This window comes from Orycteropus afer, unplaced genomic scaffold, assembly GCF_000298275.1.
Source record: "Orycteropus afer afer isolate SDZICR_OR568_19922 unplaced genomic scaffold, OryAfe1.0 scaffold00182, whole genome shotgun sequence".
In the NCBI taxonomy this organism is placed as follows: Eukaryota; Metazoa; Chordata; class Mammalia; order Tubulidentata; family Orycteropodidae; genus Orycteropus; species Orycteropus afer.
This window is the reverse complement of record NW_006921769.1, coordinates 5,172,254-5,198,056: the sequence shown is the minus strand read 5'-3', so window position 1 is coordinate 5,198,056 and position 25,803 is coordinate 5,172,254. Positions and strand designations below refer to the sequence as shown.

Here is a 25,803-nt window from a genome sequence, read left to right as displayed (position 1 = left end):
TGAACCTTATTTTAATTGTGTAACATACTGCATATGACTTTGTCCTTTAAAGACGAGATTTTTTTCCCTAGATATGAGAGTTGTGCTATTTGATGTGTTCCTTTGCTGAATTTTCCTGTTAAGTTAATCAAGTTTATACTTGTAACCTCTCAGATTAACAGTGTGGAAAATGTCAGCCAATAACTTTGAAAATACAGTTACGTGACTTCTCTTTTATGTTGTTTAGGTGACTGCTTGTCAAACAATCTGGAAAGCCAACATCTGATGAAATTAGTGAATAAGCAATTCAACCATGGCTTACACTCCGGGAATTGGTGGTGACCCCATCCAGCTGGCCCAGCGCATCTCTTCCAACATCCAGAAGATCACACAGTGCTGTGAGTTCATTTTTACATTGACTTCTTTTGCTTGTTTTTACTTCTTAACTGAGCATGGTGGCCATTCATATAGGGTACCAATGCTATGCACATAATATATCGTCTTACTAATGAAATAAAGATGGAAAAGGATATGTTGTTGTTGTTGTTAAGTGCCGTCGAGTCGTTTCCGACTCATAGCGACCCCATGCACAGCAGAATGAAACACTGCCCGATCCCGCGCCAGCCCCACAATCCCTGCTGTACTTGATCCCATCATCGCAGCCACCGTATCCATCCATCTCGTTGAAGGCCTCCCCCTCTTCCGTCGACCCTCCACCCTACCAAGCATGACATCCTTCTCCAGGGAATGGTCCCTTTTTACAACATGACCAAAATAGGTGAGATGAAGTCTGGCCATTCTTGCTTCCAAGGAGCATTCTGGCTGCACTTCCTCCAGGACAGATCTGTTAGTTCTTTTAGCAGTCCACGGTACTTTCAGCATTCTCCGCCAGCACCACAACTCAAAAGCATCAACTCTTCTTCGGTCTTCCTTATTCATTGTCCAGCTCTCACATGCATACCAGGCGATTGGAAATATCATGGCTTGTGTCAGGCGCACCTTAGTCCTCAATGAGATATCCTTGCTCCTCAGCACTTGAAACAGTTCCTTCACAGTTGACTTTCCCAATGCTATTCTGGTAGCATAGTGGCTAAGACACTTGCCTGCTAACCAGATGGCTGGCAGTTCAAACCCACCAGCCGCTCCTCGGAAGGAAGGTTGGGCATTCCTACTTCCGTAGTGATACTGCCTCGGAAACCCAAGGAGGGGTCGCTATGAGTCGGGGCCGATTCGACGGCACTTAACAACAACAACAACAACACATCGTCTAATGTCCTGACTGCTGCTTCTGTTGGCATTGATTGTAGAACCAAGCAACGTGAATTCCTTGACAACCTCAATCTTCTCTCCATTTATTGTGATGCTGCTCATTGGTCCAGTTGTGAGGATTTTTGTTTTCTTTATGTTGAGATGTAATCCATACTGCAGACTGTATTCTTCAACCTTCATCAGTAGGTGCCTTAAGTCATCCTCACTTTCAGCAAGCAGGAAAAGGATATAGATAACTTATATTTGCTCTAAAACCATTTTATTGAGATTAGTGAGGCTTATTAGCTAAATTCCATAGGTTTCGAACTGCAACATACTACTAAGACCTTAAAAAATATATATTTACCAAAAAGAAAATCTAATTGGATATAGTTTTGGTAAATTTTGTAAAAGGCAAATACATGCTGCATTATTTAGGAGCAGGGCAGAACTTAAAGGGGTATGTTTTAGCTGTGAAGGCAGATAATGTAAAAGATAACTAACTACCTGCATTTACCACAAATTACATTTGCTACATCTGTCAGAAACAAAATGTCAATAGAATGATCCAATGTGACATTTCTTATTTTGTTAGAAAGTAGTACTCTTTGGAATGTATATAAGAATAAAAAAAAAATTCTGTAGCAGATTTCAACCTTTGGATTTTTTTTGTTCCTTATCACAGCTAATAACACATGACAGATTAGCCTCATCAGCTTTCTTTCGTTATTTGGTCCTTTGGGCATTACCTGAACTCTTTCAGAGTATTGAAGAGTTTCCTTCTTTAGTCTACTTCCTCATGGTTACTTTCTTTATAGGAATGTGTGAGCACACTGCTGAAACACAGGATGGTTTCGAATGACCATCCTATGTACATTTCATCTACCGTATGTTTTCACAAATAACATCCATCTTCTGCATACTGCTCCCTCACTCAGAAAGTATTTTTGTAAAACACCCCTGTGCCAGTTTTTAAAAATAAGCATAGCACATTTACAAATATACCTCCCAGAGGGAGGGAGTGGTTGGCAAACAAATGGTGCATGTTATTTGCGTAAAAATACGGTAATCATTAACTTCACAACAGTTATTACTCTACCTGGGTGATTTCAATGCAATGTCAGTGATTTTTGGGGTGGGAGGGAGGTAGCTCAGTAAGATTACAGATGGAACTAAAAAGGAGCCACTGTGCACAACTGTGTGACATAACCCTTATTCTGATTTGGGGTAATTCGTGTTTTCTTTGGGTATTCTTAGAGGAGCAAAGCAGTGAATAGCATAGAGGTCTCATGTTGCCCACAGCTGAAACTGGGAAGATGGTACATCATCAAAGATTGTTCTGCTTTGTCCCAGGGTACCAGCACTGGCTCCTTCTTGCTCTTGTGGCTTCAGGTCTGATGAGAGTAGCCAAACAGCCTCTCCTTTTTATGACTCCCTTGCTGCTGGTTGGAAATATTCCTGATCTGTCTCAAGTGATTCTGGCTACCTATGTGAAAATTAAGGGAGCATATAATTTTAATTTACATTTGTGGAAAATCAGGAACTTTATTCAAGAAAGGACAGGGACCTTCCTCTAAAAAATGGGGCAGCTGTTCTATGTTTGGTAAGGTTAACTGTGTCAGGAACTCCAGGAAGAGGATATCTTGAGTGGAGGGGCTCTTCTCTGGAATGACTGTATTGAGATTATAGAGATAGATTGGTGGTATGAAAGACATATGGATTGGAGATTGTGGGTGAATGTGAACTAAAAGGGGGTAGGGTTAACTTAAACGAGGCCATCCTCCCTGAGAAAGGGATCAGTTGATCCAGCAAGGTGAAAAGTGGTTCCTTTGGGTTGGAGTGGAATATGCCTAGCACAGTATGTTGGCTGAGTGGTGTGATCCAGGGCAGTCATGGAGTGGTAGGAGGATGGTGGTAAGACTGATGACTGTCCCATGTGAAGAGATGTTAAGATGGGACTACACAGCCAAGACAAAGTATAGTCACTTCCTGCAGATAATTGAATCACTGTCATGTAGGAAACGAGAAATATGTTCTGCATGAACATAAAGGCAGTTGCTATCAGCCAACTCATGGTGGCCCCATGTGTGTCAGAGTAGACCCATGCTCCATGGAGTTTTTGTTGGCTAATTACATCACCGAGCCTTTCTTTCATTGTGCCCCTGGGTGAACTTGAACCCCCAGTCTTTGAGTTAGCAGCTGAGTACATTAACCATTTGTACTACCCAGGGACTTCACACAGTTGCTGTTGAGTTCATTATGACTCATGGTGACCCATCATGCTTCGGGGTAGAACTTACTCCTTAGGGTTTTCAATCGCTGATTTTTCAGAAGTAGATCAATATGCCCTTTCTTCCAAGTTGCAGCTCAGTGGACTGGAATCACCAGCACTTTGGTTAGCAACCATTTGTGCTACCAACATAAAGTCCTCTACAAATAAATAGACACCAAAGAGCATCAGACTTCAACTTGAAAAGGAAAGGTTGTTGAATAACTTAAGTTGTTTGGGGATGGAATTGGCTGTCTCAGGAAGAGAAAGATTCCTGTTAACTAAAAGTGACTTGTGTAGGATGGTCAGCTCCTTCTCAGGACTATTATTAACAGTTTGAAACATTGGCATAATAGTTCTGGTTAAGTGATTTTTAATTTTCAAATTCTCCCTTGATTCATTCAAAGAAATTATTTACTGAGCACCTACTGTTTACTAGGTACTATCCTAGACTATGAGAATGCAGCAGTAAACAAGATCCCTAAGGCCCTGCTCTCTGCAGTTTACAGTGTAAGGAGAGACAGAGAGAAAGCAGAATGAATGACCAGAAAATGAAATGGAGGGATGCAAGTGAGTTAGTGGGAGGAAGCTGCCTTAGTTTACATGGTCTCCTAAATGAGCATGAGAAAGGGCTGGTACGACTGTATAGGAGCAGAGCATTTCAGGTGGGGGATAACTAGTGTTGAAAATCTAAAGCTGTGCAGAGCTTGGGGTGTTCAGAAAATTGGAAAAAATTGGGGGAAGAGAAAAGAAAAAAAAAACCTTTTTAGTGTAGCTAGAAAACAGTACCTGAGGAAAGGAAAGTCAGGAGATGAGATTAGGGAGGAGACCCGGGTGATCACATAGGGACTTTTGGGCCTTGTAGGGAATTTGTGTTTGGTTCTAAGAGGCAGTGGAAGTCCATTGGAAGATTTTAAGCTGGAGAGAGACACGATCAGAAGTGTATTTTGAAAAGATAACTTTGGCTGCTGCTTAGAGAATAAACTCTGGGGGAATAGGAAGAGTGGGAGGGGGATACATAGGTGAGAGACAATGTTGGCTGGCGCCAGGCTGGCAACAGCAGAAATGGAGACAGATGATGGATATATTTTGAGGTAGAGCCAGCAGGACTTGTTGATGAAAGGGGTGGGGATGGGAGGAAAAGAGAGAAGTCAAGGATAGCATTGTGGTTTTTGATTTGAGCAGCTGGGTGAACAGTGGTGAGAATGTACTGAGATGAGAAGGACTAAGGTTCCAGAGAAGTGGAGAAGAATTTTGTTTTGGCCAAGTAAGGTTTTTTTTTTTTTTTTTTGTGGTGTGTATGTGTGTGTGCAGTGTTACCTCCCCTCTCCCTCCACCCCTGGTAACCAACAAAGAAAGTTTTCTTCCACATATAAATCTTTCTTTGACTTTTTACAATAATGAACTAATACAATATTTCTCCTTCTATGATTGACTTATTTCACTCAGCATAATGTCCTTCAAGTTCATCCATGTTAAGTGGTGTTTTGCATTATTCTTTAGTGTTGCATAATATTCCATTGTGTATGTACCACAGTTTGGTTATCCATTCTTCTGTTGATGGGCATATGGGGTTGTTTCCATCTTTTTGCTGTTGTAAATAGTGCTGCAATGAACATGTGTGTGCATATATCTGCTCTTGTCCTGGCTCTCACTTCTTTAGGATATGTACCTACAAAAAGGATAGCTAGATCAAATGGTTTTTCTAATTCTAATTTTTTAAGGCATATTGGTCAAGTAAGTTTTGAGTTATCTTTTAGACGTCTAAGTGGAGATATCAGATATTTAGTTTGGATACGTACATTTGGATTTCAGGATGACATCAGAGTATAAATGATTTTTAAAACTAACGGCCTAAAATAATCACCAAGAATGAGTGTAGTTAAGAGAAGAGAGCTGATGCATTAAAACTGTAGACATTGGGAGAAGCAGGTAGAAACCAGCACAGAGAGTCTGAGAAGTAGTGAACAATGACAAAAGAAGAAAAATCAGGATACGGTGGATTTCCAGAAATCAAGAAAGGAATGTTTTCAAGAGTGAGTAAGGCACCATCTGTGTCTAAAGCTGCTGGATAAGACAGAAGCAGAGAATCAGATTTAGCAAAGTGGAGATCACTAATAACTTTGAAAGCAGTATGAATGTTTCAGATGTGAGATAGAGGAAGGAAAGGAAAAGGATCTACTCTGTCCATCCCAGAGTCCTACTCATGTCTGCTTATATTATTGATGAGAATTAAGGTATAGTCACATGACTACACCTAGCTACTAGGAAGGCTGCTGAACACATCTTTTAGCTGAGTTACAGTGTCCTCACAAAAATTGGAGTTTGCTTCATTTAAGAGAAAAAGGAAGAAACATTATTTGGTCGGCAACTAGCAGACTACCATGAAGTAGAAAGAGGGTCAAAGAAAGGATTGTATTTTTTCACCACAAAAGAGAGATCCTATAAATTTGCATTTTAGTAGATATGATCAAGAAGAAAGGGAGACATGAGAAAGCAAAAAAGTGAAGGTGTAATTGCAGAAGAAATGCTCTTGAAAGTAAGGGTCTGGGGAATGGAGCACTAAGTAAATGGTTCCTCTTTACTAGGAGCAAGGGCAGTTCATTCACTCTACAGGGCCAAGTGTGCTGTGGATGCTGTGTGGTGGGGACGACGGGCAAGCTTCTGTCCCAGTGGGTCTGGTTTTGAATGAAATAGGAGGCCAAATCATCTTAAAGAATGGGCAGGATGCTGTTTGAGTTTATGGAGAGAGGAAAGAGTTAATTACTTGCAGTTTTGATAATTGAGAAAATGAACATACTAGGGAAGTGGAGAAGGAGCTCTGGTAGCGTAGTGCCCAAGGCATTTGACTGCTAACCAGCAGGCTGGCAGTTCAAACCCACCAGCCACTCCTCGGAAGGAAGGTTGGGCAATCTACTTCCATAGTGATACCGCCTTGGAAACCCGAGGAGGGGTTGCTGAGTTGGGTCCGACTCGATGGCACATAACAACAACAACAGGGAAATAGAGAAGGGCTGTTCGCAGGTGAGGTACTCATTCAAGATTTGAAGGTATGAGCTGAGTGATACCAGTCAGCACTGTGTATTTTTTCTAATTGAGATTCAATGTCTAGATGAAGCAAAATTAAGGCTTAGAGTAATTTCTGTTAAAAAAAATCTAACCCATCATCCATTGTGCATTGCTGATAAGGAATGTGCAGATATGACGTGGAAGTGAAAGGCAGAAGTGCGAAATTTCGGTTCACTTTTTCTTCCCATCTGGTAATGCTAATAATACTGGATGTGATTAAATCAAGTGATACTTGCTACCACAGTTAGGTGTTTTTCTTCACACTGTTTTTTTTTTTTTAATTTTCTTTTTTATTTTATGTGAGTACAAGTTATATGGCTTTATAAAAAAAATATAAAGAAAGGATGCTATAGGTAAGATAACAGCCTTGCAGTTAGAATAGGTGCATCTGTTCAACTAAAGCTAAAGTCCTCCAGTGGAGGTCTCCACTCCAGAGTACTGCAGTGGGAATAGTTTATTTGCATATTCGTTTGCATTAAGATACATGAGCACTTGCAAAATAGTATGCTGTGTGGTTTGGTTTATACTAAAAGAAAAAATAGTAATCCAAAAGAGTTTTGATTCTTGGAGGCATGGAAGAATAGTAATTACTACATTGGAAGTTTATTTTATTTTACTGGTGTTATATTCCAGTGATCCTTTGCAAAAGAAAATAGTATGGAAACAATATGTTTTTAAACTTAATTTTTTTTTTTTGTTAAACCATTATTTGTTTAAAAATATAACCTTATTTGCTTCACTAGTAGTTACAGTATATTAACTTAAGCATTACATATTACAAATATTTAAATATAAAGTATATGAGATACAAATACAGGTATAATTAAATAATGTAAATGTATAGGGATACCTTTTTAAGTAGGTACAGCAAACTAGAACTTTATCAGGGATTTTTCTGTTTGTTTCTCTTTGGAGCATTTAAAAAGATTAAGAAAGTAATTCTATTCTATAGATAAAAGTGTTCTGTTTACTTAATTTTAGAATTGGCAAGATACCTTGCCATCAGTGCTTTGTCTTTTACCCACAGCACAGAAGGTATTCTCTGTCATTGGTCCTAACCTGGCACTCAAGCTTTCTCAACCCAGAGCTCCAGGCAACCATTCCCAGTAGACTGGAGTTGGCATGCAAATAAAACCGATTGTTAGATCATTATACATTTAAAAAAAAATGCTTACTTTAACTTAAGGTGTTAAAAAAGAACATTTTTATTACAGTATCTGGAAATAAGATAATATACTTATTCACCATTATCATCCCTCTGAAATTTTCTTTGAAGCAAACTTTTACCTCTGGAATACATTACAGAAATGAGCAAGCCTTTGTGAGTTGAAGTGGTTAAGCCTATTATATAAGGTTAACCAGAGTAGGAAATACAGGGGACAGTCACCCTTGCCCCAAAACAAACAATATAGAAAACAGTATGTAGAATACACAGAAAGAAGTCTTATCAGTAATATTAATATTCGTGGTTTTGAAAGAAGCAGAATAGATACTTTGAAATCTATAACATAAATAAAGATCAGACTCTTTATGAATTTTTAAAAATAGAAATATAATGTATATATTGAGTAGCATACGAATAATTGGTGTATAGAGCTCTGGTGGCTTAGTGCCTAAGGCATTTGACTGCTAACCAGAAGGCTGGTGGTTCAAACCCACCAGCCACTCCTCAGAAGGAAGATTGGCCAATCTACTTACGTAGTGATAATGCCTCGGAAACCTAAGGAAGGGGTCACTATGAGTCGGGTCTGACTCAATGGCAGTAGGCTTGGTTTTTTGGTTTTGGTATCTCAGTTATCTATCATAAAGAATCCCAGTCAGGGTCAAGTAATAGAATGTTACTGGCTCCCTAAAACCCTTTTCATGCTTGTACTCCCTCCATCATCACCATAACTGATGTTTTGACTTCAATGCTATTGATTAATTTTCTTTGTTTTTTAACTTTGTGTAATGCAGGCAAGTAGTATGTTTCCTTTTGTGTTGAGTTTCCTTCTCTCATTATGTTTGGGTGATTTGTCCATGTTGTTGGATGTAGCTACAACATGTAGCATATTGCAGGTCATTTATTTTCATAATTTCTGGATTGTATTCCATATGCAGGTATACCACTGTTTGTTTATCCTTTCTGCTGTTGGTGAACATTTAGAGTGCTTCCATTTTCCCCCTTTTATGAACAATGCTAGTTCTGTGAACATTCTTCTCCATTGTTTTGCTGCATGTGTCTATTTAAGAATCAGTTTGCTGGGTTATAGGATATGTGTATGTTCAAATTTAATTTAAAAAAAAAAAAACATACTGCCATCGAGTCGTATCCGACTCACAGTGACTCTTCCTTGGGTTTCAGAAGCGGTAATACTATGGAAGTAGATTGCCCAGCCTTCCTTCTGAGGAGTGACTGGTGAGTTTGAACCGCCAGTCTTCTGGTTAGTAGTCAAATGCTTTAGGCATTGAATAGGTACAACTAACCAGTTTCCTAAAGTGATTTTACTCCCACCAGCTAATGTATGTGAGTGAGTTCACATTGCTCCAAATCCTTGCCAATACTTGGCATTTACAGTCTTTTTTATTTTAGCCATAGTGGAATTTCATTGTGGTTTAATTTGCAATTCTGTAATTAAGATCAGATTATTTAGAATGTTGATGAATTAATGAGGGGAGTATGATGTAGGCAAGCTATATGCATGTATGTGTATATTTCCTGAAATCAGATCCAAATAGTAATGTGTCCTTGAGTAAGCTATTGAACTTTCCAGGACATAGTTTTCTTACGTATATTTTTTTGTGGGACTGTATTATGGTTTTTTCCACTTGTAACAGGATATAATTCTAACCAAAATTCTTACAAGCTCTGAAGGTTCTCACATAGATGGGACTATTTTCTGTATTATCCAGCAGAAAGGATAAACAAACAGTGGTATATCTGCATATGGAATACAATCCAGAAATTATGAAAATTTGTATGGGCCATATCTGGACCCATAATGCCTGCTTCTAGAACCCCACAATAGAAACAGCCATTCCTAAGACAAGCTAGAGTTCCATTAAGATGTATGTATTATTTCTCAATATTAGGAGATGAGAGTCGTAGGGACAGAGCATCATAAGGGATTCTGGTGTGAAAAAAAGTGTCAGAATTAGAGGTGAAGGAAACTGATAAATAGAAATGATCATGACATATAGTCCATTATATAAATTTTTTCCATTCATGCATACTGTCACACCACTAGTACAAATGAAAAATCTGGCATTCAAGTAAGTAGTTTTTTCAAAGCAAAACCTGAAAGAGGAGGATGGAGAGTGACTGAAACAGTTTGGAAAATGAATTAAACAGACCCACTGGTGCCATAAAATCTGCTCATAAGAATGTACGGTGCAGACATTTTCTGCTGATGGTTGCATAATATATCGTGTGCGTACATGTGTGTGTTTTGCAAAAAATTTGGGAAGGCAGGACTTTCCTAAAAACCATTCAACCAGACCCACTGCTGTTGAGTCAATTGTGATTCATAGCAACCCTATAGAACAGAGTAGAATCGCCCCGCAGGGTTTCCAAGGCTGTGATTTTTACCGAAGCAGACTGCCTCATCTTTCTCTCATGGAGTAGCTGGTGGGTTCGAACTGCCAGCCTTTTGTTTCACAGCCAAGAGCTTTAACCACTGTGCGACCATGGTTCCTTAGGACTTTTCTAGGGAAGCGTAAAGTATGAACTGAAGCGTGTGTTGTAACGATTAAGAAGTAGTAGAAAACTTTTTGTTGAATCTTCATTGTCTCGTTTTCTATTGCTTGTCTCCTACTGATTAAAGCTATTCATCCAACACAAAGTTGCTTAGAATGGAAAAAAATAATAATATTGGTGGTGATTAGCTTCCCAGGCAGTGTTCATACTTTGTTTAATAAGAAGGTTTGGTGTGTGGCTCTTGTCCCCGTAAGGTTTTAGGACTTTGAAATGAAATTAAAAGCTCTATATAAAAATGAGTCATTTTGTTACCTTTAAGAATGAATACAGTTCTTTTAATTGGGTCTGGTGAACAGGACACTTGTTTTTGCGTCTTAACACATGACTGCACAAAAGGGAAGCTAATATCACCAACTTCTCTTTTTTGGTGCCAGGGAAAGCTTCTCTTTTTTCTTTTTTTTTAAAGGCACTGGTCTTGAGAAGTTAATGAATTTACTGGAACTCCATATTTGCCAAGGGATTGGAATGTTTCTTTTTTTCTGAAGTAGGCTGTTTGTGGATGGGAAGGCGATTTGCAGGAGAAAAGAAATTGAAAAACAGCTCGCTCTCTCTCTTTTCTAAAACACTATTTTTATATACCTACTTATAGCAACACAACTTCTGAAGTATTTGGTTGAGGTTTTCCCTTTTGAGGAGAAGAACTTCAATATCTTTGATTTTATTTTTGTTACTGTCTTTATGCCTAAGATAGAGAATTAAGAATGACTTTCGCTAATGGCCAAGAAGCTCTGGTGGTGTAGTCATTAAGGCATTTGGCTGCTGTCCACAAGGTTGGTGGTTCGAACCCACCAGCTACTCCACAGAAGAAAAATGAGGCAATCTGCTTCCGTAAAGATTTACAGTTTTGGAAGCCCAATGGGGATCGCTATGAGTCAGAATCAACTCAATGGCAGTGAATTTGGATTTGGTTTTTCACTAATGGTCTTTTAATCTAAGATTATATGTTTATAAGTTAGGGAATTTACTAATTATGTTGCTTCCATAAGTGAATATTTCTGAGTTCAATATCAATCAAATAAAGTGTGATGTTGAGTGTATAATAAAACTTGTTAAATATGTTTCAACACTCCACTTATTTTAGAACTACAACTATTAATAGAATATTTTTCACCTTAAAGCATTTAATATGATCAGTAATTGTATTATAGGTAGCTTCTCTTTTATTAGTTCATGGTTAGATGTATAACAGCCAGTCAGCTGCCCTGCAGTTGTGTCTGTCTGCACATTTTAGTTGGTGCTGATAAGGGAGTCAGACAGCAGAAGTTAGGCTTAGCTGTTTAGTTTTGATTTCCTGTAATGGGGTTTGACATTCTGTTCTCATCTCTTTGACCATTACTGTCTCATTTTTTTTTGCCAATTATAGAGCCAGATTTTTCATTAAAGAGTAATTGCCTTTTATACTTTTCAGACTGTGTAATTTTTTTCTTAAAGCCCTTATTGATTTATTTGCTTGTTAATTGATTTAGAATTACTTGAAAGTGATACAAATTAGTGTTCTGTAAGTCTTGGTGTATTTATTTTTCATAGTCTTCATTCTTATTATAGTGTTATTGTCATGATTATATTATTAATGTGTTATAGTGCTATTAACATTATTTAAAGAAACCATCAGTGCAACGTATTGATATGGGACACGGCCATCTGCTTAGCTGGCATAGTTTGGTCTACATCACACACAAAATCAAAGAGAATGCCCACAAGCATTGCCAGGATCCCCTTGAGCCATATGGACTATTATTTTTCCACTTGGGATTATGGGAGCTGTTAGCTAAAAATCCAGCTGAGGCCTGGTCATTTATGAACATCAGGAGAACTGCCTGCGTGCTATGTCCTGGGAGGAACGCTGGACGGGTGGCCCAGAGCATCAGAGATTTTTTTAGGTTATGTAATATTGCCCATGCCAAACCAAAACTTACTGCCATCGAATCAGTTCCAACTCATAGCGACTCCCATCAGGTTTCTGAGGCTGTAAATCTTTATGGAAGTAGATTGCCCCACGTTCCACAGAGCAGCTGCTAGGTTTGAACTGCTAACCTTCTGGTTAGCAGCCAAATGCCTTATACTCTACACCACCAGAGCTCCTTAATATTACTTGTATACCCTGCCTTTTTCAATAATGCCTTTCTGAAAGATATGTAAATATTTTTAAACTGTCTTTTATTGACTGTTTACTCTGTGCCTTGTGCTGGGCATTGTATATCCATTTGTACTTGGTAATTTGATGTTTCCACCAACCCTAGAAAGAATTGAGGTTGGGGAAGGTTAAGTCATTTCCTCAAGTTAATAAAACTGGTAAGTGGGAAGGCTGGCATTTGTGCCTAAGGCAGTCTAATTCACATAACATTATGCATTTGAGTCATGACTTATAACAGGTATTACTTGTCCATTTACATTCATTCATTCCTTCCACAAATATTCATTAAGCACTTCTTATGTATGTCCAGATGCTAGAGATAAATCAGTGAAGAAAATGAACAAAAATACCTGCTGTCATGGAACTAATCTTTAGTGAGAGGAGGAAGAGGTAGACATTAAATTAACAAGTAAATTATGAAGTATATAATAAAGAGATAGGTACTCTGGTGGTACAGAGGTTAAATGCTCACTTGCTAATCATCCAAAAGTCAGAGGTTTGAACCCACCAGCAGCTCTGAGAGAAAGATGCAACAGTCTGCTTCTGTAAGCTTTACAGCCTTGCAAACCCTATGGAGCAGTTCTGTTCTACCCTAAAGGGTTGTTATGAGTTGGGTTTCAACTCAATGACATTGGATTTGTTGAGGTTTTTTTTTTGGTTTTAAGAAGGAGATATTTAATGTTATGCAAAGCAACAAAACATACTGTCAGGGATCCAGTATGCTAGAGAGGAGATTGCATGTATAAATAGAGTACAAGGGGAGTCAGGTTAGACCTTATTGGGATGATGATAGCTAAGCAAATGTTTAAAAGAAGTAAGGGAGTAAGAGAATGAGTCCTACAGTATGTGGAGAAGGAAGGTTTTTAACAGAGGAACAGCAAGTACAGGGACCTTCATGTGGGAACGTGCCTGTAAGTTTCAGGAGTAGTAAGGATACCAGGGTGTCCAGAGCAGAGAGTATGAGCTGGGGCAGATTGGGTAGGGTCTTGCAGGTGATTGTAGGCTTTTACTCTAGATGGAAAAAGAGTTTTGAGCAGAAGAATAACACTGCAGATCCAGAGGAGGTACAATATTGGGCTCAGGCAGAGTTTTAGATTTGTCAAGTGATTAGATAAAGAGAGATAAACTTGATAATATATACAAGGGAGTGATTTCATGCCTGACTGTGGAGGATAGTTGGGTGAGGAGGCAGGCGAAGACATCAGTGGCTGAGGGAAAGTGGCAAAGTGGTAGGACCAGTGTAGGGCCTGATTGATGAGTTAGAGGATTGGTGAAGTCTTTGTCAGTGGGAGTGAGCTGAACATACAGGAGGTGATGATTTGTAAGTGTTATGTATGAAACTAATAATGGAAGTTATAGTCATTGGTAATAAGAAAAAAAATTAAATGATCTTGGAGTGATGGCTGAAGTAGATGGAAGGCAAGATCATCGGAGGAGAATCGTTCAAAGATCTGAGGCCAAGATGGTAGAAGGATCATTGATACGTATATTGAAGTTACCAAGAATTAAGACAGGGTGGTATTGGACAGAGTGAGCCGGGAGCCGGGAGCTTAATCTTTCAAAAAATGAGAAAGACTGGCCTAAGGGACTTAAAATGACAAAAACTGTAATGGGTATTAATAATGGGGTGTGATATGATGCTTTCTGTGTGTCTGTTCTTTCTTTCGCTCCTTGTCATTTCGTCTTCATTTCTGAATTTTTTTTTTTTCCTTTCTTTCCTGAGTTTCTCCAGTTTCTGCTCCTCAATGCTATTATTTGGCCATCACATTCATGGGTTCTTTTGCTGTACTCTGTGATCTGTCCTTAAAACTGTAGTTGCCTCATTGAGTTCTTAAAATTTGTGTTGAAATTTTGGGTTATAGATTTCACTTTATCTGCTTTGTGGCAACATTCTTTTTTTCCTGTCACATTTCTGTGTAGGGAGCTTTGCTGTTTTCTACATTTGTTGTAGCCATTTGTGTGTTTGCTGTATCCTTGTTTGTTATTCATTGGAAGGATTTGATTTCCTTGGCAGCAGATTGCTGTGGAAGGAGGGAAAGGCCTGGCTTCTGCTCTGGGCTCCTTTCTCCACTCTGTGCGACGTCAGGGCAGGTTCTGTAACGCTGTCTGTCTTTGCATCCAGGCCTCCTCTGCTTCCCAGCATGTCGTTTGGTAGGTCAGAGGGTCCCCTCCCGTCCTCATGCCACCCCATTGCTTCACTGAGCCCAGGGTGCACAGCCATCTCTTGCCAAGATCTTCCTTTCCTTCTAGAGAAAGGTGGCACTTCAGAGGTCAGGTGAGCTCTAAGTATGTTCCAAGCCTCCTTGTCCCACTTCCCCGAGGAGAGGGCCAGTTCTTCTCAGCTCTGCTTTTGGTCATGACGATATGCTGGTGACTTGGAGCTCTACCTGCCCTACACTGCCCTGAAACCCCTATGATTCCCTGCCACAACCATATGGCTTCCCACTCAAGGTCAGCTTCTTTATGTTGCTTTTGTCCATATTCTCTTATATTTTTTGTTCTCTTATTTCTTTGAACATGTAATATTTAGGGGTTCTTTTTATTATTCTGTATGGTTTGAAGGGGGAAGATTCAGAAACAAGTGTCTACAATGCTGCTATAGGAAGTTGAAGTCTATTTTCAGTGTTTACGAACATCTGAGTAGAAATGTCTTGCCAGTTAGAAGTGATCAGAAATCAGGACTGATTGAGGCTAAGCTTTAGGAATCACTGTTGTGTGAACTCCATGCCATGGCTAATATTTAAGTGTTTTGGAGCAGGATAATTATTGGGTTACCTAATGGATAATGGAAAGGAAGATTGCTAAGGAGCTGGGCAACATTGTCAGGAAGGGGAGAGAACAAAAAGGAGATCTTCACCACTGTAAAGTCCTTGCCTGTGTTTGCAGCTTACAGAAATCACATTTCCAGGGACCAGGTCCTCCTCTGAGCCCTGGTTACTTCTGATTGTAGACTGCCTCAGAGCAGATAAACTGATCAGGTCCGTCTGATAAAATGTTAGGGCTGAAATATCTTTGCCAAGAGTGAGAGGGTTTGCAATGTTCTGGCCACCTAGAAATCCAAAGTATTGTTTTTATGCAGTTTTATTTTTGCACTTCATTTTTTAATTTTATTTATTTTGTTGTTGACAGTATACACAGCAAGCATGCACTGGTTCACTAGTTTTCTCCATGTACGATTTAGTGACATTGGTGACATTCTTCGAGTTGTCCAAGCATTCTCACCCTCCTTTTCTGAGTTGTTCCTCCCCATTAACATAAACTCACTGCCCCCTAAGGCTCCTATCTGATCTTTTGAGTTGCTGTTGTCAATTTATTTTAAGAACTGTCCCATCAGACTTAACCCATTATTAATCTCCAACAGCTTTAAGATGCCACAAATTCCCACTTTATTAACCCTTACTCTTCTCTACCTTTGATGTATCTGGTATAAAACCCAGTGAGAAATCGGAAAGTAAATGTATTTGTTGTAAATTTGAGATTTCTTCTGCAGAAGAGGGATATGCCTTTAGAATTTTGGTGTTGAAAGAGTACAGTAAACCAGTGGCCTTGACTCTAAGTCAACTCTAGATGCACCCTTTGGAAGATCCTTCCCCATTTTGCCCACTAGCAGCAGTTTGTTTCATTCTTTTATCTCTAGCATCTAAGACAGAACATGAAACAATGAGTGCATGGGGAAAAAGATCACAATTATTTTAATAGCTTTTTTCAGACTCTCTAGGAAATTTTTGCCACTGCAATGTGCTTTCTAGAATTATAGTACCCTTTTCTTAGTTTTTCTTGGTATGTGAAATAGGTGAACAAGTTCATTTAACTTTTCTTCTTAGAACATTCTTATATTCATATTTTATTTTCAACTAGTGATATAGATATTTTCTAGTGATATAGATATTTTATTTGCTCTATGTGCTTATACTCTATAATGAACTTGGATTCTAACTCTAATTTTAATTAACTTACTTATAATAGCATTTTGTATTCTTATAGATACCTATTGCCATTTACAGAATGTTTTCATTTATGTAATCTAATTTAATATTCCAAACAATCCCTTAAAACTGGTAGAGTATGTATGGGGCACAGCCCTAAAACCTCTCAGAATGGTTCCCAGACTCCTTCTTATTTGATCAAGAGAGAAATTTGCTAACTCCACCTCCCTTCCTCTCCTCAGGGCCAGTGGAGCCCTTCTTTAGAATAGCTACAATTCGTTAAGCTGCTGACAGTAGCATCTAAATCAAAGTACAGCACAGGTGGTGATCAGAAGACACTGTTCAAGGCCCTTTTAGCCTGGGCTTGGCACCATCCTATCTGGGAACAGACATGCAGCCCCCATCCCTAGCTCCTCAAACCCAGGCGTGGATATCCTGGAAAGTGGGAGGGGGTCAGCAGTTACTTGAACTGGACCCAGCCTGCCACCACTAGAATACTTGCCTTCTGAAGACATTGGTAAGCCTTCCTCCCTGCTCATATCTTGTAAACTCTATACTCTTACTTTGCCATCTTACTTTCTTCATAATAAATTCCTCTCTTACATCTCTGAGCACGCCTCCAGGTAAGTTTTTAGATTTTCTCATACCTACTCAGGGGGAGGTCTTAGCCTCCCTTGGTAATTCTCTGAACAAAGGTTGGATAAATGTGGACATATTTGAGACTAGAAGGGAGTTTGTTTCTTGTAATAGTTAACTCACTGCTGTTGAGTTGGATCCGGCTCATGGCGACCCCTGCTGGGGTTTCCGAGGTGGTGTCACTATGGAAGTAGATTACCCAACCTTCCTTCTGAGGAGTGGCAGGTGGGTTTGAACTGCCAATCTTCTGGTTAGCAGTCAGATGCCTTAGGCAATATGCCACTTTTTTTCCTACTTCTGTTTCAGTTCTCTCATTGCTTATTACTGTCAGATAGTTAGTGACTCTTCTCTCTTAACTGTGGAATATAACTACCTTGTACCAATTGGTATCACTGTAACTACAATGTTCATAACTCTGTCAGAGGTTATCTACCACTTATCTCTCAGTTTATCGTACTTGGGTGGCTTGCATGTTGCTGTGATACTAGAAGCTATACAAATACCATTAGGGTCACCCATGGTGGACAAGTTTCAGGAGAACTTCCAGATTAAGACAAACTAGGAAGAAGGACCTGGAGATCTATTTCTAAAAAAAAAAAAGAAAAGACTAGTGAAAACCTTATTAATAGCAACAGAATGTTGTTTGGCATAGTGCCAGAAGATGAGCCCCTCAGGTTAGAAGGCACTAAAAGTGTGACTGGAGAGAACTGCCTCCTCAGAATCAAGTTGAACTTAATGATGTGGGTGAAGTAAAGTTTTTGGGACCCTGACTTGCTGATATGGCAAGACTGAAAATGAAAAGAAACAGCTGCAAATATCCATTAATAATTGGAATGTGGAATATATGAAGTAAGAACCTAGGAAAATGGGAAATCATCAAAAATGAAATAGAACATGAGATCAATATCCTAGGCATTGTTGTTGTGGTTTTTGTTGTTATGTGCCATTGAGTCAGACCCGACTCGCAGCGACCCTTCCTTGGGTTTCCAAGGCAGTATCACTATGGAAGTAGATTGCCCCATCTTCCTTCCGAGGAGTGGCTGATGGGTTTGAACCGCCAGCCTTCTGATTAGCAATCAAGTGCCTTAGCCACTATGCTACCAGAGCTCCCATCCTAGGCGTTAGTAAACTGAAATGGACTGATATTGGCCATTTTGAATCAGACACTTACTTACATGATCTACTGTACTGGGAATGACAAATTGAAAAGGAACAACATCACATTCATTGTCAGAAAGAACATTTCAGGATCATTCTGAAGTTTATTGCTATCAGTGATAGGATAATATCCATACACTTACAAGGAAGACCCGTTAATATGAATATTATTCAGATTTATGTACCAGCCACTAATAGAAAAGAGGAAGAAATTGAAGATATTTACCCACTTCTGTAGTCTAAAATTGATGAAACATGCAATCAAGATGCATTAATAATTACTAGTGATTGGAATGGGAAAGTTGGAAACAAAGAAGGATCAGTAGTTAGAAAATAAGGCCTTGGTGATAGAAATGATGCCAGTGATCGAATTTTGCAAGACCAACGACCTATTTATTGGAAAAATACCTTTTTCCAGCAACTTAGGCATTTACTGTATACATGGAACTTGCCACATGGAATACACAGGAATCAAATTGATTCTGTGGAAAGAGACAATAGAGAAGCATAATATCAGCAGAACAAGTCAGAAAAAGGCCAGGGGTGAACTGCAGAACAGGCCATCAATTGTTCAGGTACAACAACTTCAAGATGAAAGTGAAGAAAATTAAAACAAGTCCGTGAGAGACAAAGTATGATCTTGAGTATATTCCACCTGAGTGTAGAGACTATCTTAATAGATTTGGCACCTTGAATACTTACAGCCGAAGACCAGCCAAGCTACAGGGTGATATCAAGGACATCATACATGAAAATAGCAAATGGTCATTAAAAAGACATGAAAAGACCAAAATGGATGTCATAAGAGACTCTGAAACTTGATCTTGAGCATAGAGTAGCTAAATGGAAGATGTGATGAAGGAAGAGCTGAATTGAAGATTTCAAAAGACACCTGGAGAAGACACAGTAAAATATAATAATAAAATGTACAAAGATATGGCGTTATAAAACTTAAAGGGAAGAACATGTTTGGCATTTCTTAAGCTAAAAGAAGTGAACAAATCCGTGTCTCCAGTTGCAGTGTTGAAGGATTCTATAGGGAGAATGCTGAATAACTCAGGAAGCATCAAAAGAAGATGGAAGAAATACACAGTCTTTGTAACAAAAAGAATCGGTCAATAATATTCAACCATTTCAGAAGGTAGCATAGGATCAAGAACTGATGGTACTGATGGAAGAAGTCCAGGCTAATCTGAAGGCATTGGTGAAAAATAAAGCTCCAGGAATTGATGGAATACCAGTTGAGATTTTTCCCTAAACAGATGCAGTGCTAGAAGTGCTCCATGTATGCCAAGAAATGTGGGAAATAGCTACCTGGCCAAGCAGCTGGAAGAGATCTGTATTTGTGCCCATTCCAAAAAAACAGTATTCCAATAAAATGTAGAAATTATCTAACAATATCATTAATATCACATACAAGTTTTGCTGAAAATAATTCAGAAATGATTGTAGCAGTACCTTGAAATGGAACTGCCAGAAATTCAAGCCAGATTCAAAAGAGGACATAGAATGAGGGACATCATTGCTGATGTCACATGGATCTTGGCTAAAAGTAGAGAATGCCAGAAAAATGTTTACTTGTGTTTAATTAACTTTGCAAAGGCATTCAACTGTGTGGATCATAACTAATTATGGATAACATTGTGAAGAATGGGAATTCCAGAACACTTTAATTGTGCTCATGCAGAACGTATGCATAGACTGAGAGGCAATTGTTTGACCAGAACAAAAGGATACAGTGTGGTTTAAGATCAGGAAATGTGTGCATCAGGGTTGTATCCTTTCACTGTACTTAATCTGTACACTGAGCAAATAATCTGAGAAGATGGACTATATGAAGAAGAACACGGCATCAGGTTTGAAGGCAGACTCATTAACAACTTGAAGTTTTGCAAGTGACAACCTTACTTGCTGAAAGTGAAGAGGACTTGAAGCATTTACTGATGAAGATCAAAAGACCTCAACATAAAGAAAACAAAAATCCTCACAACTGGACCAATAAGCAATAATGGGGAAAAGACTGAAGTTGTCAGGGATTTCATTTGACTTGGATTCATAATCAATGCCTGTGGAATCAGCAGTCAAGAAATCAAGCAACATACTGCATTGGGCAAATCTAGCTCAAAAGACCTCTTCAAAGTGTTAAGAAGCAAAGATGCCACTTTAAGGACTAGGTGCACCTGACCCAAGCCATGGTATTTTCATTCACCTCATATGTATGCTGTGGTGGGGTATGGTTACAGCATTCAGCTGCTGACCAAAATGTTGCCGGTTCTAACCCATCAGCCACTCTGTGGGAGAAAGATTAGGCATTCTGCTTCCTTAAAGATCTGCAGCCTTGAAAAGCCTATGGGGCAGTCATACTCTGTCCTGTATGGTTGCAGTGAGTCAGAATCAACTTGATGCCAGTGGGTTTTTGGTTTCATGTGTATGCAAAAGCTGGGCAATGAATAAGGAAGACCAAAGAAGAATTGATGCCTTTGAATTGTGTTCTTGGTGAAGGATACTGAGTATATCATGGACTTCCAGAAGAATGATAAATCTGTCTTGGAAGAAGTACAGCCAGAATGCTCCTTAAAAGCAAAGATGGCACAACTTCTTCTCACATACTTTGGATATGTTTTCAGGAGGGACCAGTCCCTGGAGAAGGACACCATGCTTGGTAGAGGACCAGCAAAAAAGAGGAAGACCCTCAGCTAAAGGGGCAGAGAGGCGGCATCTTCTGACCTCCTCTAACTTCACAAAAGGAAGAGAATCACCATCAGCAGCCCAAGGCCTGTTCCTATGAGACCAGACATGCCACCACCCTCCAGCCCTCTTACCAACTTTGACACCAATCGTCCCTCTCACAGCACCCACCACCTCTCTTGTGGGTTCGATAATTTGCTGCAGTGGCCACATAGAACTCACAGATTATGGGGTTTATTAGAGAAGCAACAGGCTACAGTTCAAATTCAGGAATGCACTCAGGATACAGTTCTTCAGTCAGGACAGTCTCCCCTATGCCGTGCCCTTAGACACGCCTCTCTGGTCCTTGGCCTCTCAGCCTGGCTTCTGCCTCTGTGGGCCAGGTAAGCCAGCTACTCTCTTTCATGCCTGTTGGTTCCACTGCTGCTCTCTCTCAGATGGGCATTTCTCTGAGCCAGGCACCTCTCTCTCAACCAGGTGTATCTCTCTCAATCAGGCATCTCTCTCTCAACCAACTCACTGCCATTGAGTTGGTTCCAACATAGAGTGACCCCTCCCTGGGTTTCTGAGGCAGTATCTCTGCAGACGTAGATTGCCTAGTCTTCCTTCTGAGGAGGCTGGTGGGTTTGAGCCACCAGCCTTCTGGTTAGCTGTCAAATGCCTTAGGCACTACACCACCAGAGCTCTGCTGGTAGGAGGGCTCATTTTGAGCCTGGCACAGTGGCAAAACCAACCATTCCCAACATCAGAGTTCTACACACCTGAGAGAGAATGAACTTTCCCAGAAGATAACTTTGTGCTGCTCCAACAGAAATACTCCAGGTGGATGACTTTAACAATCAGGAGTTTAAATTGCATGGTCCCACCTAGTAATCCGGTGGGAGTTACAAAGACTATGGCTAGGAAAGCCATACCATGTAATGTACTACATCACACCCTCAATGAAATGGATTGATACTGTAGCTGCAGCAGTGACCTCATTATAGGAATGGTGCAGGACTAGACAGTGTTGTGTTCTATTGTATGTAGGGTCACTATGAGTTGGAACCAACTTGACAGCACCTAACAAGAACATCAGAGGTTGTTAAGGATGGTTAGTATCTTCCTTAAACGTAGTTCACATTAGCTTGTAAAGATATATTAATAAGGATATTCTTGTGGCTTGTTTCTGACTTTCAGGAGAAACCCATTTCATGTTTTTTAGCTCTAATTTATTGAGCTCTTAGGAGCTCTGGTAGCACAGTGTCTAAGGCATATAATTGCTATCCAGAGGTTGGTGGTTCAAACCCACCAGCCACTCTATGGAAGCAAGACTGAGCATGGAAGCAAGACTGAGCAATGTACTTCCATAAAGATTTACCACCTTGGAAACCCAATGTGTCTTAATATGAGTCGGAATCGACTCGATGGCAATGTGTTTGGGTTTTTGTAGGTTTTTTTTTTTTTTTTAGTATTTTCAGTAGATACTTACATTTACATACATTTTTTGCAGTTAATTTCTATTATAACTGAGTAATAGGTGGTTTTCTCTCCATTTGACTGTTGAGGCCATTATAACTTGGAAAGATTAGGTAAATTGCCCAAGATCAGCAGCCAGGAAGAAGAGGTTGGTTTTCTAAACCAGGCTGCCTGACTCTAAACGGCTTGCCCGGTCAACATTAACCTGTGTTTCCTCTTCAGTGTGAGGGTGAGGGGTGATCCTGGAGGTTTACTAACCATTACTTTTTTCTATGGTTGGCTATTACAGACCTCAGTTGTTTTTGGATTGTGCGACAGAAATGTTTTGTACTAAAAGAGAAGATAGCTGTGCTGTCTTCTCAGTTATGTAGAAACAGCTCTTTGAAGCCTCTCTCATGTACCTATGAGGGCTGGCCTGTGATGTCCCTTAACCTGGCCACTCTCCCTGGTCAGATAGCACCCACAAGAACTCCCTCGTTCCCCAGTGAGCTCCAAAGGCTTGCAATATTATGTAGCACAAGATAAGAAATTTGTTTACATTTTTATGACCAAAAAAAAAAAAAAAAAAAACTCACTGCCGTGGAGTCGGATCCGACTCACAGAGACCCCTCCTTGGATTTCCAAGGTGGTATCAAAAAGACCCAAAAAAAAAAAAAAAAAAAACTTTACCGTGTGGCATTGTTTTTTACTCCACTAGATGGCAGTACACCCATGTAGAATAAAAGTGGATCTTAAGTACTGCATGAAGGTGGTGAAACAATTGAGTAATGCAAGTGCACTCTTATAGGATGTGTAGGAAATAGTGTTCTATGTCCATTATGAAAAATGTCATATACTCTTCCATTTTAAAGTCACCTCTCTTGAAAGCAATGATGGTGCCAACTGTTCCAAATTGTAGATGGTGTCAAAAATTATCTTCATTATATTTTTTTTATAGAGATGAATCTTAATTTAATCCTCCCTCCATGTATTAGGTGAATATTTCTTCAAGAAACTATTTATGGCTCTATAAACGTGTGGCTATATGGTTATATAAACTATCTTCTGCCATGGCATTGCCTTCTGCATCCTCCCGACAGAGCAGTGAAGTGTGAATACAAGAAGGCATCACCTTGTAAGGAAAGGCTGTTTCTAGTCTTTGTGGTGGCATTTCTTACTGTTTCCCCAGGATGGGGGAAATAGGAGTTACACTTGCTTTACTGTTTTGTTTGAGAGAGGAGTCCCCAGCAACTTCCAATTATTTCTTCTTTCTCTTATGAGTCCTTACTTCCCGTGAACTAGGGGGTTGCTCAGTGTATGTGTTCAAAACTTGAGAAATAACCACAGGGTGGATTTAGGTTTCCACTGGGCCTGTCACGCACAGTTCTACTTAATTCTTCTCATGGCTTCATAATTTCTTGTTGTGTTTATACATTACAATTGTTTGTCCTTTCCAAGATTGATACGCTTTTCAGTCTTTTTTTGCTGTTCTATTCATTTATTCCTTAAATGTTAAAGGTTCTGATGCTATTGTTGATCTGTTTTCTACTGGATTGTCTGACCTTTCCTCAATTACTTTTAGTTCTTCTTGTATTCTAGATATTGTTCTTTCATTCCTTTTATATATTATGTAGTCTTTACCTCTTAAGGATTTTTGTTATAGTAATTCATAGTCTCATCTGTTTATTTTTCTTAATATTTTCTAATCTGATATGTGAAAAGTTGATTACCAACGCAGTTGAATTTCTTATGTTTATTGAACTTTTGTCAAATGCAATATTTTATCCTTTGCCTATTTTTTATTGTGCTATTTATTACCAGTTTGTATTTTTTTCTGTGTTAGGAATATTAACTCTGTTGCCCACCATATGCTATAGATATTTTCTTTCAGGTACTCACACATGTACACATATGCACATATTTTCCATATAACAGTTGTTTTTTTTTTTAATTGTGATGAAAATAAACACGACGATACATTCACCAACATAACTTCCCCATTTATAGCTTTATGGCTCAGGGACATTGATGATATTTTTCATGTTGTGCCACCATTATTACTATCCCTCTCCAAAACATTCCACCACCATTAGCATAAACCCCGTGCCCTGCAAACAAAAGCTTCCCCCCTTCCCCTCCCCCCCCCCCCTAGTAACCACTAATAATCTCTGGTTTCTTTTTTTTTTTTCCCACCCTACCTAGGAATTTAGCCTCCCCTCTCCTATCCCTGGAAACCAACAAAGTTCCTTCCATGTATAAATTTATCCTAGACTTTTTATGTTGTTGTTGTTGTTATATGCCATCGAGTCGGCCCCGACTCATAGCAACCCCTCCGTGGGTTTCTGAGGCAGTATCACTATGGAAGTAGTATTGCCCAACCTTCCTTCCGAGGAGTGGCTCGTGGGTTTGAACCGCCAGCCTTCTGGTTAGCAGTCAAGTGCCTTAGGCACTATGCTACCAGAGACTTTTTATAGTAGTAGACTAATACAGTATTTGTCCTTCTGTGATTGACTTATTTCACTCAACGTAACACCCTCCAAGTTCATTCACGTTATGTGGTATTTTGCAGATTCTACAGTATTCTGTAGGGTTGCGTAGTATTCCATAGTGCATATGTACCACAGTTTATTATCCATTCCTCAGTTAAAATTTTTTTTTGTAGTCCAATTTGTCAGTATTTTCCTCAATTTTTAGGGTTTTTTTTTTTAAAATCATATTTAGATAGTCTTTTATTCCTGATTCCAAGATCTTACAAACATCATACCACTTACACTCACTCACTGCCATTGAGTAGATTCCAGTTATAGCCACCCCCATTGGGTTTCTGAGGTGGTAAATCTTTACCGAAGTAGACTACCTTGTCTTCCTTCCACAGAGTGGCTGGTGGATTTGAACCACCATCCTTCTGGTTAGCAGTCAGGTGCCTTAGGCACTATGCCACCAGAGCTCCTTAAATAGCATATAATAACTATATATTTACATTTTGTTGTAACAATTCACTATTTTAAATGTTTAAGTATTTAAAGTAATAATTTGTTGTGAATTTGTTTTGTAATGTTATGTATGGTAAGGTTCTATTTTTTTTCACCAAATGATTAGTCCATTTTCCTATTGTCATTTATTGAATAATTATTTTTTTCTTACTTCATTGGACTTTTTAAAAGCAAAATATGAGATAAATACCTGTCTATCCTACAGAATTCCACACTACCATTTGTCTTATCAACAGGTTGTTGTTAAAAATATATATAAAAATTGTAACCCCTTATAAATCAATTTCAAGAAAATCTGTTGAGGTTATAAATAAAATATTTAAGTACTTACAGTTAGCTATAAGTTAAGGATAACAAGCAAAAATTCTCCACCCTACAAAAGGAAAACCTTACCATATACACAAAAAAAGCAAAAAGAAATTCCTTGAAACTTGCTAAATGGTAACAGTTACTATATGTTGTATGATTCCTCACTAGTATTTATATTTTCAGCTTTGACTTGAAAGCAGCTCTCATTACAGCATCCTCAA

The 25,803-nt window shown here is 39.1% G+C and overlaps 1 protein-coding gene across 1 annotated transcript in view; it reads left to right on the top strand.

The window, feature by feature from the left end:
• The first annotated feature begins 292 nt into the window (after positions 1-292).
• The window catches only part of STX7 (syntaxin 7), a 42,021-nt gene continuing 16,510 nt past the window's right edge, over positions 293-25,803 (top strand). The window contains exon 1 of the mRNA XM_007947372.2: positions 293-377. Within this exon, the coding sequence (XP_007945563.1) occupies positions 293-377 (85 nt within the window). The remainder of the gene's footprint in view (positions 378-25,803) is intronic.